General features: G+C 48.8%; 1 protein-coding gene across 4 annotated transcripts in view; it reads right to left on the bottom strand.

Moving 5' to 3' along the window:
• Positions 1-2418: 2418 nt before the first annotated feature.
• ASCC2 (activating signal cointegrator 1 complex subunit 2) overlaps positions 2419-12446 on the bottom strand; it is a 28047-nt gene continuing 18019 nt past the window's right edge. For 2 of the 4 annotated variants that reach the window (XM_074607104.1, XM_074607105.1), the window contains exons 14-19: positions 11751-12013; positions 9980-10099; positions 6263-6487; positions 4357-4468; positions 3711-3787; positions 2419-3185 (exon numbers count right to left, since the gene is read on the bottom strand). In XM_074607104.1, coding sequence (XP_074463205.1) covers positions 3017-3185; positions 3711-3787; positions 4357-4468; positions 6263-6487; positions 9980-10099; positions 11751-12013 — 966 coding nt within the window. In that variant the 3' untranslated portion in view covers positions 2419-3016. The remainder of the gene's footprint in view (positions 3186-3710; positions 3788-4356; positions 4469-6262; positions 6488-9979; positions 10100-11750; positions 12014-12446) is intronic. The other 2 variants (XM_074607106.1, XM_074607107.1) reach the window with 1 other exon arrangement.

Below are 12446 nucleotides of genomic sequence, written 5' to 3'. Positions count from 1 at the left end.
TGCCTGTGTGTTCACCTGACTGATCCTTTGGCCTGCTTCTGACTTCTCCTTATCTAGGAGAATGCTTAAATATGGCCTTATGCCTTAGTTCCAAGACACTGTAAGAAATCATAATGCCCTAAAAATGGTTTGAAAGACTTGAAAGCGTTTATACAGGTGTAGTTTGCTGGCAGTACCCTTGGCTTCTGCCTGATGAGAGCTTTGAGAGGGGTAAGGGTTAAGGAGCTTTCTTCTAGTCTTGTTGAAAGAAAAGTGACTTAAAATCACTTACTGCTGGTTCTGGGCCTGTCATTCTTTCAGAGCGGCAGCAGAAGCCACCTTGCCTTAACCAGAGAGGAATCTGCCTCGCCCCCGGGCCCTTTGAGCCTCAGCTCCTGCAGGGGAGCGCTGGTGTGTGCCCGTCGCTCTGCCGGGCTGGAAATGGGGACGGCGTGTAGCTTTTAGCTCGTCCAAAACCTACAGAAAAGGGATGTCGATCTCTTTCCTAGCTACTTCTGTGCCTTCTGGCTCTTCAAGCGGCTTGAGGGCAGAATGCTCCGAGCCTCCTCCATCCTGTCTGATCAACGGGGAGCTGCTGAGAAGGGAGAGGAGTCGCTGAGCGTGGCAAGGAGCCCTCAGGCGTGCGGCTCCTGCATCTGCTCCAGCAGCTGCCTGGTGCAGGGGAAGGAGCGATTCTCTTCTCAGCAGCTTCACAGTTAATTACTCCGGGCTCTGAGGTGGCTGTAGGAAGATCTGGCTGAGTGACTCCCGCTCTTCCCACTATACCAGCCCAGAGGTCACATCTCTCCCTCCTCACTATATTTTTCACTAATAAGGAAGAATTTTAAGCAATGGATGAGGCAGAGCAAATTAGAGCCAGCGCTAATGAAAGAAGCTCTAATGGGTTTGCAAATAGGTGTCAGGAGTAAAACATCCACTCAAAGAACAGAGAGGACTTTAAAAAAAAAAACATTGTGCTTGTGTTTTGTTTTTTTTTTTTGAGCAAAACACAACTACAGGCTTCACAGTCCCGGCTGTGCTTTTATAGAGATGCTTAAGGGGAGCGGTTTAAGCTTTCTCGGGATAATCTCGTGGCGTCAGACTGCCTGCTTTACTACCAGCTCTGTCTGCAGTGCCCAGAGCTTCACGCTATGCTGAGCAGGTGATAGAGATTTGCAGCTTCTTAGAAGCAAGAACTAAAGACGAATACAGTATTAGGACGGGGGGAGACAGCATTGTAGCGGACTGGCAGAGAATAAAGGAAGCTATTAGCCCAGAGAACAGGAGCTATAGGAGAGCAGAGAGTTAGTTATCCTCGCAGGTGATTTCCCTCGATGGTGGATTTGGGGAAGCTGGTAAACGCAATTCCCTTTCTCCTACGCCTTGTCACGACGGGGTTTGGGCAGCACCGATACGCAAAGAAAAGTCTTGACCTCAGAGCACTCGGGACTTCACTGCATTGGCCTAACGCTGGCAGCCCTTTCTACCCTTTCTGAGAACCGCCCCGGCACAAGAGCGTGTGGCAGCAGCACTGACCGCGCAGCCCCGCAGTCCCGGCCTCTGCGTAAATCTAGGCAGCACCCTACGTGCTGCCAGAGCTCGTTACCAAAAGTGCGCCTTCTGCAGCACTCACGAGTGGGGAAGCAGCGCCGGCTGCACCCCGGAAGGGCAGCTTGGACACCACACAACCCACCGCTAACGTACCCAGCACCCAGAGGAGAACCCCAGGCACCTCCGCCTGCTCTGCTTCGTACAGCAGCGCTAGAAAACACCACAGTGTGGTGGTGGGGAGACAGCACTCGGAGCTGATTAACCAAGCAAAGCCTAATTGTTAACCTGAAAGTTCGTCTCCGTGATGAAGACAGCACTCCAAAAACGTGCTAATGCTCTGCGACAACAGCAACTGGAACAGTTTGATCACCAGCTGCTGGCAGATGCTCCAGGCTCACCTAGGCACAGCGTAGCAGCCATTGCCATGGCATTCGAGCACCTTACAAACAGGTTACACAGTAAACTCGGTAATTCCTGTGTCTCCCTGCCTCTGTAAGGAAAGGCAGCCCTCAGGAGAAATCCTTTCAGCCGCGACAAACTGCTGTTTACTATTAGCTCCCAGCCTTCCCAACAGCAAACACGATGATCAGGGCAGTTCTGCTTCACAGAGGGTGACAAGTGGTTATTGAGGAGGCAGCTCCCCAGGGAGACTCCGACCCTGCTGCCTTCAGCTCCCGTTTCCCTACTACTGTCATCTTGCTAAGGACGCCTCCATCCCGATTTTCAAGTACCTTCAGTCTCCGTGGCTGTGGCTAGATCTCATTACACTAAACCGACACAAAGCAGCAAGTGAATTTCACTGCCTGCAGATAACAGCACATTAAAAGGCTCGTTGAGGTTGCTCCAAGTTAAAAATCAATACGATTCGTAAGAGCCTAAAACACCAACTAAAAGGTTTAACTCATTTATTTGCACGTTCTTTTTTCACACGCCTCACTCAAGGGATAGAAATTTATGGTAAGATCTTATTCACCTGAACTCCTCTGTGTCCATCGGCAATGGGAATAGCCTGAGCGTTTCCCTATCAACCTTAAGTTGTACTTCGGGATAAGGCATTTCAGCGGAGCAGAAAGCCGCGAGGGCTGTTCCAGGGAAGCCTTGCTCTCAGCGCTGCCCGCTGCGCAGCCTGGAAGCCCGCCTGAGTTGCGGAGAGGGCACAAGGAGCCGGTATGAAAATAAAATTCTCAGAATTACAAATAGTACAAGAGGAAACGAGGGGCTGGTGCAGCCTGTCCGACGCATCGCGGAGCTGTCACGCACACGGCTCTATGAACTGGAGAGCAGTCAGGGTCTGCAGGGAGGGCAGCTCCTGTCCTTCAACGGGCAGCCCTCTCGCAGGGCGTGCGACTCCGCGCGAGCTGAAGTGCCAGGTATTGAACCACGACATCCAGTCCCCTGAGCAGAGGGAACGCCGAGGGAACGGAGCACAGCTGCCTCCTCCCAAGCAGAGGACTGGGGATGATGCAACACCGGCGCTAAGAGTCTTTCAGGAAGGAATCATGCCTTTATTCCGCTTTCTGTCAGCCATGACTCGTCGGTTATGGTTAGCTCTCGTGCTTTTGTTTGCTTCCTTCTTCCTTCGTTCCTGCACTGTTTCCCGGTTCTGCCCGTGGCCCTTCACATTCCCAACAACAGCAGAGCTGTCGTGCTTGTGCCTGGAGCAGACAGAAAAAGGACATCACAACAAGCACACCGCACACCTAGGGGACAAAATACACCGATCCCAAGAAACAACTGGGTGTGCGGAGTTCAGCCGTCAGGCCTCGAGCCTCGGCTCACCCCAGCTCTGCAGGGCTTCTGCAGTAGCTGGGGATCAGTGTTAGCCACACAATGACCGCGTCCTTCTACATGCAGAGTCTGTCAGCTAAAGCCAGCTATTAAACCTTCCTGAAATCCCCGCGGGAGCTGTTCAAGCTCTGGGAAGCTGTGCTCTCCAAGATCCTATCTTGCACAGGGTTCTGCCGCTTATGATAAAGGGTTGTGCCTACCCATTTGATGGGACAGAACAACCAGCACTGAAGTAAAAGTTGGGCAAGGAGGCGAACGCCCCCGTGGTAGTGACCCTGAGGTACAGGAATGGTAAGGAACAGGTATATCCCCTCAACAGTTCCGGTCAGCAGCAAAACACCTGCTAACTGCAGAGCCGCGGTTTCACCCCGCAGAGGGAGACGCTCACTTACCCCTTCCTCGCAAGGTAAGCCAGCCGCCTGGCCTCAGCTCTCTCCCGCAGCACAGCTGGGTCCTGCACAAAATGGTCCTGCCGTGAAAAGGAAGGAAAGAGGTGAGTGAACTCATCGGCGTCGTGCAAAAGGCTAGAGCAGGAGGTGATTCTGTTGGACCGCGGAACGGAGTCAATTCGTTGTTCATTATCTCTCTGGCTGAGCCAGCAGGATTGGTGTCAGTGACTCTAAACACAAAACCTGGCAGAAAACCTGACTGATACTTCTTCCCACATCCTACCTCTGCCAGCAACACCATCAACGTCACTATTTCCAGTATATCCATGACAACGGAGCATTAGTGACCCTCAAAGTGTTCTGCTGGCATCGCCTGCCTATGGAATAAAGGAGATTAAACCTCTCCACGGAGTAAGTGTCATTGCTGCCGAGCGGTCAGCCTAGGAAGCAGTGATAGCTGTACTCAGGGGACATTTCACAGTCCAGCAGACCACAGAAGTAGCCACCCTGAAAAGCAGCCCGGTCTCCGGGCTACTGTTAAAAGATTCACTCTCCGAAAGAGGAAATCTGCTCCACATCACTCTGCAGGTGAAGCAGGTAAGACATATGGTAAATCTTAATGCAACTCCAACCACAAACTAAATATCACCTTTGTTCTTTCCTTCTCGGCTTCCTCCTCCTCCTCCTCGTCATCCTCTTCCTCCTCCTCCTGTCCTTCCTCCTGTCCTTTAGGTCTCAAGACTTGAGGAATTGTGAACGGCCTGAGAATTAAGACACAGTCAGCAATGAAGAAACTACAGCCACAAGCATTCCACTGAACAAGCGTTTCCCTTTCGTTTTGCATCATGTCTTTAAAAAAGGAGAATCTACACATTTCAGGGACTTGGCTTTTTTTCCTGAAATGAAAAAAAGTAATAAGATAATAAGAAAGAGACCCAGTAGGTAATGACACATTTGCCATGGGCAATTAACGAACACAGATGTTCTTCAACAGGGAATGTTCGCTATGAAGTTGTTACTGAAAATAATAATAGGTAAAAAAAAAAAAAAAAAAAAAAGGAACAAGTCAGGAAAAACCTGAAACCTCACAAGGAATTTCTCCAAGGAAACGACTGGTTCCTCTGGGAGAAGGGGATCCGGGCACAGCCACAAGGCATCAGTAAGGAGGACGCTTTGCTGGGCTTTAGCTCGCCCGTCAGGGAGCATCTATGGTACAAAGACAAACCCCTAAACCTCACGCTCAAACTCAGACAGAAACATTAACGCTCAGAAAGTGCCATCCTCTAAAACCACTATGACTGGTCAGTGGCTACCCACGGAGCCCCAGTTTCATTGCTGTGCCCCAGTTTCCTACTGGGGGAAATACCTGGAGGAATCCATCAGGCTTTATGAATCACCCCAAACACGCAGAGCGGCAAAGGGCCTGGGGGGCAGAGGCGGAATTTACCACGTGCCTATAGCTCTTCTTTAATATATATACACGTATGCGTATGCTTAAATTCTACTGGAATTCAGATCCACCGTTCCACTGCCAAAGAAATAAATGTAAAACCAGAAAAGCCTTTGTTACTTCAAACCTATAGATCTAGTTTTCGGCAGTAACCTCCGCTAATTGTTCCTGCTGCCTCTCCAGGAGCAGCGAGCGCTGAGCACCTGAAATAGGAGAAAAAGATCCCAGTGCCACACTGTTACAGGCAAACCACAAAAAGGATTTAAGTTGAAGCCTCACCACACTTTAGGAGGTAAAAAAAAAAAAAAAAAAAAAAAGAAAAAAAAAAGAAACAGACAAATGAATGCCAAAGATGCATTTTGGTTTGAGGTTAGAAACGGCGACACCTTCATAAGATATCAGAATTGAAAAGGCCACTTTCAGAAGTGTTAAGGCAGCTTTTAAAACACTTTTTCTGTCTCTAGCTCTTATTTCTAAAATAAATATTCTACGGCCTCCACCCCAAACTAACCCTTTGCTTCTTAGAAGCTAATCGTCAGTCATTGTGGAGAGTGCTGTGCTCTCCATCAAGGACTGAATTCCAGGTGGCAGTGGCTCAGGAGGGGACTGGCACGGAGAAGAATTCCGGTTGTACAATTTTCCAAATTTTGAAGTTTTCCTTTGCTAACCAGTCATTTTACATTGCCCAGCTACACTCAATCCCAACTATCCAAGACAGCCCATTCTCCCCCGCTGCAGGATAGTTCTCTGTAAGCAGAAGCACCGCCGAGTGCCAGTTTCAACGCAGCGGCAAATCCCCCTCTTAGATTTGTTGACGAGTTGAGGCGATGGCTGAGTCCCGCAGACACAGAAAGCGGAAGCCCCAGAAGGTCCTGGGCGCACGCCACGGCGGCAGTCCCTACCAACGGGAGAAGGGAGACCCAGATCTCCCTCCTGGCATGTTACGGAGAAAGCAGCCGCAGCAGAAAAAGGGGTGGTTTGAAGCACGCACGTCCTCGTTGAGAAACAGAGCCCAAACCCCAGCGTTGAACAGCTCTGTGCCAGCCAGCCAACTCCAGGTGGCGATTCCCATCAGCCTCCCATTCACTGAAGCCCCAGCACCTACCTCCTACTGATCAGCTCGTCGTCCGAGTCAGCGTCATTTGCCCCCACTTGGTTTCCATCGTAAGTGTCATCGTACTCGTCCTCATAGTCCTCCTTGTAGAGCTGAGCTTCTCCCGGCTGCACAGGAACCTCCTCCACAATCACGCTGTACTGGCTGTAGCGCTCCTTCTGCTCAGCAACCAGGCGCTTGTCGTTCAGCAAACTCCTGGTCGTGTCCTTCTCCCTCCTGCACTCCACAGCATGGAAACGGAGAGGCAGACACAGAAAGGCAGCGTGAAGACCTTCTCTACAAGTTACTTTTTTTTTTTTTCCTGTTAGTAAGGGGAAGCTGAAGCAACAGAAGTCTCATCTCAAACTCCACAAGCACTACTAAAGCTATTTCCCCTCCGATTTATAACAGGGCTGTTTGTCTGGCTACTAAAAACAGCCACTCAGCTTGGAACAAAGTCATTTTTAAACAGAAGCCCAGCAAGATCACGCAGCAGATAAGAACAAGGAATTGGAGACCGCCACTGTCATTTGAGACAGAAAGGAAGCTTTTACAGGAGGCCAAATGCAATTATAGCCAAGACAAAATTTGGCCAAGACCCAAATAACACCAGAAGCCCAGTGAATCTTGAATGGCAAGCTGTTGGGGCTGAGACTCCAGTCTCGGAGGCGGCTCTGCAAGGCCCAGAGTGCCCTCTAACACCCTGCTGCAGTATCGTCTCACTGCGGTAGCACGCACGGCTGCAAATCATGGACCAGGGCTGCAGTAGAGTAACTGCTGCCCGGACACGTGTGTTCCTACAGTCAAGAACCTCCACTTACAAACGTGAGATGCAAAATACGAATGTAGGTGGGAAGAGCCCAAAAATGACCAGTGCAGCAAGTAAAGATTAGGATAAACACAACGAAGAATGCAAAGAACAAACCAGAGTAGACTAGTGATTCTGATCCAACCTATCTCAAAGCACTGCATATACAATTTAAGAAAAAAAAATTAAAAGGCAAGTAAATGATAGTCATTTTAAAGAAGGGAAGACCAAGAAATAGAATTTTGACAGAGGCATTAAAAAGCCACCGCTGTGATGCTGTGTTTCAAGCTGCACAAGCGTAAACTCCTTGAAGTCCCATTTTTCAGCCCAGCCGAGTCTTTGCCAGCTTACAACAAAGCAACAAGGGATTCCACTGTCAAGTACTCACAGGACAACTTGCAGCCCTCACAGCCTAGAAAGTCACACCTACCAGCGATCTGTTTGGCATCTGGGTATTATCAGAGAAAGCACCCGTCCGAGGCAGACTGTCGGTGACTCAAGAACGGATAGACTTATGTGACATACTAGCAAGCAGCGGGGAAGTGATCTAAGCAGCCTGATTTTTATTAAGAATCCCAAAGCAAAGTAACATTGCAGATGGCTGTGGTTCCCCTCTCTAACGTGACTCACGCTGTTACACGCCTGCATTTAGCTGCAAAATGCCCTACAAAGCATGTGGTTAGTTCGCACATACCTAGGCTGGGATAACATCTTCTGTTGGTATTCAGCATGAGACTGAACTAAGTATTTGATAATTGTTTCCTGTTGAGCTGGTCCGATGACTGCAGAAGAGCCACAATGAAATGTTTCGGGCACCAATTCCAGGAAAAACAGTGGGATAACTCCTCTAGTCCCATGGTGTTCAGGACGTGCTCTGACTTCAAGAGACAGATCCAGCTAGCAATTACGGCTGGACAGGCAGAGACAGGCGAGATCGCTTTTCAGGATCCGCAAAGAATCACGTATACACTAGGATGGTCATTTCCTCATGCTTGTTTCCCTCCTCATCCCGGTGTGGCTTTCTCCTGCACCTTAACAGTCCCTGCCCCACACTGTTCAACGCTTACCCGCACGGCAGCTGGTGCGATGGGACCCAACCTGATCCGTCTCTTGAAGCGCTACCGCGACATCACGCTTAGGCAGCAACACCACTCTAAACACAAGCAGTATTTGGTGAGCAAAAGATTTTAAAAAGGAGAAAACAAGAAAAAACATTGATAGAATTCGAATCCAGAGCAGATGCCAAACTAGGCTAGGGGAATGCTTGGGTAAAGCCTCAGGTTTCTTACTTGTGGAACAAGCTCTACGGAGTAAGTTGCACTTTTAGTGCTGCCAGGACGCACTCTTCATATTTATGGAGTTCTGAATGTTCAGTCCTAGAGAGCAAGGTACTATAGCTTATCCTTTGACTCAGTTAGATACGGTCAACTTTGGGCGTAGGGATCAGCATTGCTGGTCCCAGCTAGTTACCTCCAGGTTTTAAAATCCACTCAAAACATAAGTAACATGTCTGGAGTCCTGCAGAGAGAGCGTTCTCAGTGTAAGAACAACTGTTTGGAAATGAAGACATAGCCCGAGGGAGGCCAAGAGCCACCAGGAACAGCAGCAGTAAGAGGATAATCCCAAGAGGCCACGTAACAGTGCAGCAGAAGAAATGACAGCTCTCCCTGGCAGAAGACGACGACACGGCCTCCCTGGCAGCAGCCGGGGGGCAAAGCCATGGGAGCAGGGTCCCAAAACCCAGCTCAGGGATGACTGACAACTTCCAAAGCTCTTGGAGTGATCTGCAGAGGGAGCTGCCGGCAGCGTTATTCCATACACTGGCTGCACTGCTCTCTGGCCTCGGCCGGCCACTGCGGCAGCCACCCACACATGCGAAACGCTGGGGAGGTGGGAGATAACCGAGCGATAACTTTCCCTGTGCACAAGGCTCCTGCTGACAAGGTGCCTGCCTGCACTCTGAGCAAGGCAACATAATGAGGAGGAAGGAGAGAGATTGCGCCTGTGATTTCTTTGCTATGGACACTTCAGAAAGTCATTGCCTTGGCCAGAGAGAAAAGAAAAGATTTTCTTGCCTAGCTGAGGCAATACAAGCACTATAGCACTGCTGCTGGAGAGTTGTTCCACTGGACTTTGGGACAAAAGCGGTTTTGTCCTGAGAGCTGATGCAGCTTTGCAACCAAAACCTTAACCAAGAAGTCCCAGGCTCTCATGCAGCTCCATCTCCAGCCAGACTTTTATTTACGTTCTGTGGAAACACATACCGACATAAAGATCAGACTTGGCTCGTTAAAGAAAGCGTATAAAAAGAATCTGAAACGAATCAACCATACGCGGAGGTACCGCTGACATCAATGGGAGCCAGCAGGACCATGCCCTAACCGAAATCTGCATGGAGCGTGGCACAGCACAACACGCCAAACTAGGCGGAAAGCAAAGGGAATGCCCTTCCGCAGGACGCTTACAGCAGCAGGAACAACAAAGGTAGTCTAAGCCACTGAGCGCTATCGGATTTTGCAGTAGATGGATATTGAAGCTTCGCTTGGATCTAAACCAAACCATTCTCAGTTCGGAGTCACAATCCCAGGCTCGCAGAGGTGGTTGCTTTTCAAGGTTTGTCGCTCAGTACAGGTTTAACACTAAGACCAAGAAGCAAGAGCCCGACACTACAAACGAGCTTGGCAGGGCGAACTCTAGCAGCATACAGAGGAAAACCAATCAGGAAAAACGCTAACTGAAACCAACCCCCTAACAATACTTCATTTTACTTTCCCAGAGAAATAGAAGGGAAACGTTTTTGATACGCCTTACCCTCTGCCAACAAATTCCTGCAGGAGGTTTGTAGGAGAAATAAATTTACAGGTTCACAGGTATTTATTCCTCCTGACAGACAGGGTTAATTAAGGGCGCACGATACTCACCGCTTGCCTTTTTGTATCCGAGAAACATCCACCGAATCCCTACTGAAAACATCAAACTCATCATTCTGGAAAACATTATGGCGAGAAGTGACTAGAGGAGTAGGGTCTGGCTTGAGCTGTCTGTGAAAAAAGAAAAAAAAAAAAAAAGACCGAGAGAATAAAAACAAAGGTGAGCTGAGGAAGACCAAGTCCTCTCCTTCCCGAGACCTTGCTTTAGTCTTTGTCAGTCTCAGCGTCACCCGCAGCACACCACGCTCCTCTTCGTGGCGCTGGCTGAGTGGGTCACAGGCTGCTGTTCCTTCATGTCACACTGCAGTACGTGCACAATCACTACGCGGCATTGGTCTGCGATAAAAGGCAGAATTTTCGAAGCTTCTCTTTGCGGGGAAGCTAAAGCAACTTACAAAAACCCAAAAGAAAATTCTTCCGTTCATTTAAGTAAAACTGTACAGCAGCATGGAACATCCAGCCTGCCTGGTCTCAAAGCAGTGACTCAGTAAAGCCAAACACTAAGTATGATGAATTACATGCTGGAAAAAAATCCAATAATTTGCTGCTCTTGATTTCAGGATATTTATCTCCCTATGGTTCCTTCTTAATTCTTTCTCAGGGTTGCGGGTTTACATTTGTTCAACTTTTAAGTCAAAAGACCATTATTTTTACATCCATTTTGTTGGTGCTGTTAGCTCAGCTGGGCATCTGAAAACGCTGCTGTGCTCACTTCTAAAATCGGCAGTGATCAAAATTCTACATTTGCTATTGAACTGACGGTTCTGTTTGAAGATGCAAGAGGCAGGGAATAAAAATCCAGCCCTATCTTCTGTAACTGCTGGCTTTGCAGAAAAAACCCCAACCCTTCCGAAAGCCCACCCCACGTCGCTTGTGCCGAAGTCAGCAGATCCGACTGTGAGAGCATGAAGATTGTTGCAAAACTAAGATTTTTTTTTTTCCCCCACATCATTTTTCTGATAAAGATGCTTTCCTTTTTTAATGCAACAATGAGACAGTCTGCCCGTTCCTCCATGAAATGTGAACAAACAGCACATTCACATCCTGACACCCAGTCAGAAACTGCTGTTGCAGCACAAACACATGCTAGCAGCTGCAGGCAAACGAAAACAACTCAGTTCCACCGCCAGCCAGAAACCCTACATCCCATGCACAACCTGGAGAAGCAAGCAAAAGGCTGGCAAGTTTGTCAAAGGGTAGATAAAAATGGGTCTAAATTGGCATTTCCAGACTCTTCTCTGGTTTATCTTCAATCGCAAAACAGAAAATCCCCTTTCAAATACCGTATTTGACTCTGCAGGTTGAATTGGAGCTGAATTAGTTCCTTTGAAGATGCCCTTTGCTGCAGGACAGCTGGGATTTTAACACCTACGACCCTGTTCTCTGCAGCAAAATAACTTGTGAAGGCAACACGTTCTGTTGCCCAGCCCGGGCTAAGCCCGTATCCCCGTGATGGGATTTTAATGGTTCTTATTTGAGTGTTTGATGTACAAGTATTTTTGTTCCCCCCCATCACAAAACACAGCCCAGCACCTGCTCTACTGAAACGCTGAACAGTGAATGTTCCAGGCCTCCGCAGGGACGCAACGAGGGCAGATGGCAACGAGAAGCTCTCACTGCAGATAATCTACCCCGAGAAAACGCACAGCCAACTTCTTAGAGCTCTACAAGTTGTCTAACCTTCAGTAAGAATGATGTTAAATGATAACCCACAAAGGAAAAAACAGAAGGCATGGAAGCTGTGCCAGAAGTTGTCCCGCACCTTTGCATTGTACGGTCCAGCTTATCCAAGTACGGCACCAGTTTATCTTCTAGAATGTTGTTGATCACTTGCTCCGTGTTGTAGCTGTACTCTTCCAGGCAGGCCAGGATGAAGCCCTCCCCAAGGTCTGGCAGCAGGTCTTTCACTTGAGAGATCAGAGAGTCCAGCTCCACCCCTGACACCTTGGCAATGGGCGCAGCAGCTGCTCCGGCGCACTGCAGGTACCGAACAGAACGGGGGGCATTACCGGAAAGAGCCAGCAGCTGAGGGAAGGCAGGTATGCACATTAAGAAAGGGAAAGGAGCAGTCTGGGTTATCAGAATTTAAACACAAAGAAGTCAAAGAAGAGCAATCAGTTACGTTGTTTATACTACACAAGGTCCATGACCCAGGCTGGGGGCACAAGACCACTTTTGTCTATCTCCGAATCAGCAAGGATACTCTGGAGAACCCCTTCCTCAAATAACATGTGAGCTGTGCGTTTAAAAACCATGCCCACGAACTACAGTGATGACGCACAGTACTTCAATTAACCACCACAGCCGGAAAGCCAAGCCAACAGCAATTTGCTCCAAGATAAAGCTGGGATTCAGGTGTAGTTTTGTTTCTCATTTCACATGGCACGTGAGGCTGCACTGAAATCTAGCAAAGGTTAAGAAAGGAGAGTAAATCTCATGTGATCTCCAAAACGGAGCA

The sequence above is a fragment of the Larus michahellis genome, chromosome 13 (assembly GCF_964199755.1).
Source record: "Larus michahellis chromosome 13, bLarMic1.1, whole genome shotgun sequence".
Taxonomy (NCBI): domain Eukaryota; kingdom Metazoa; phylum Chordata; class Aves; order Charadriiformes; family Laridae; genus Larus; species Larus michahellis.
Note: the sequence above shows the minus strand (reverse complement) of the source record. Positions and strands in the feature narration are given on the sequence as shown.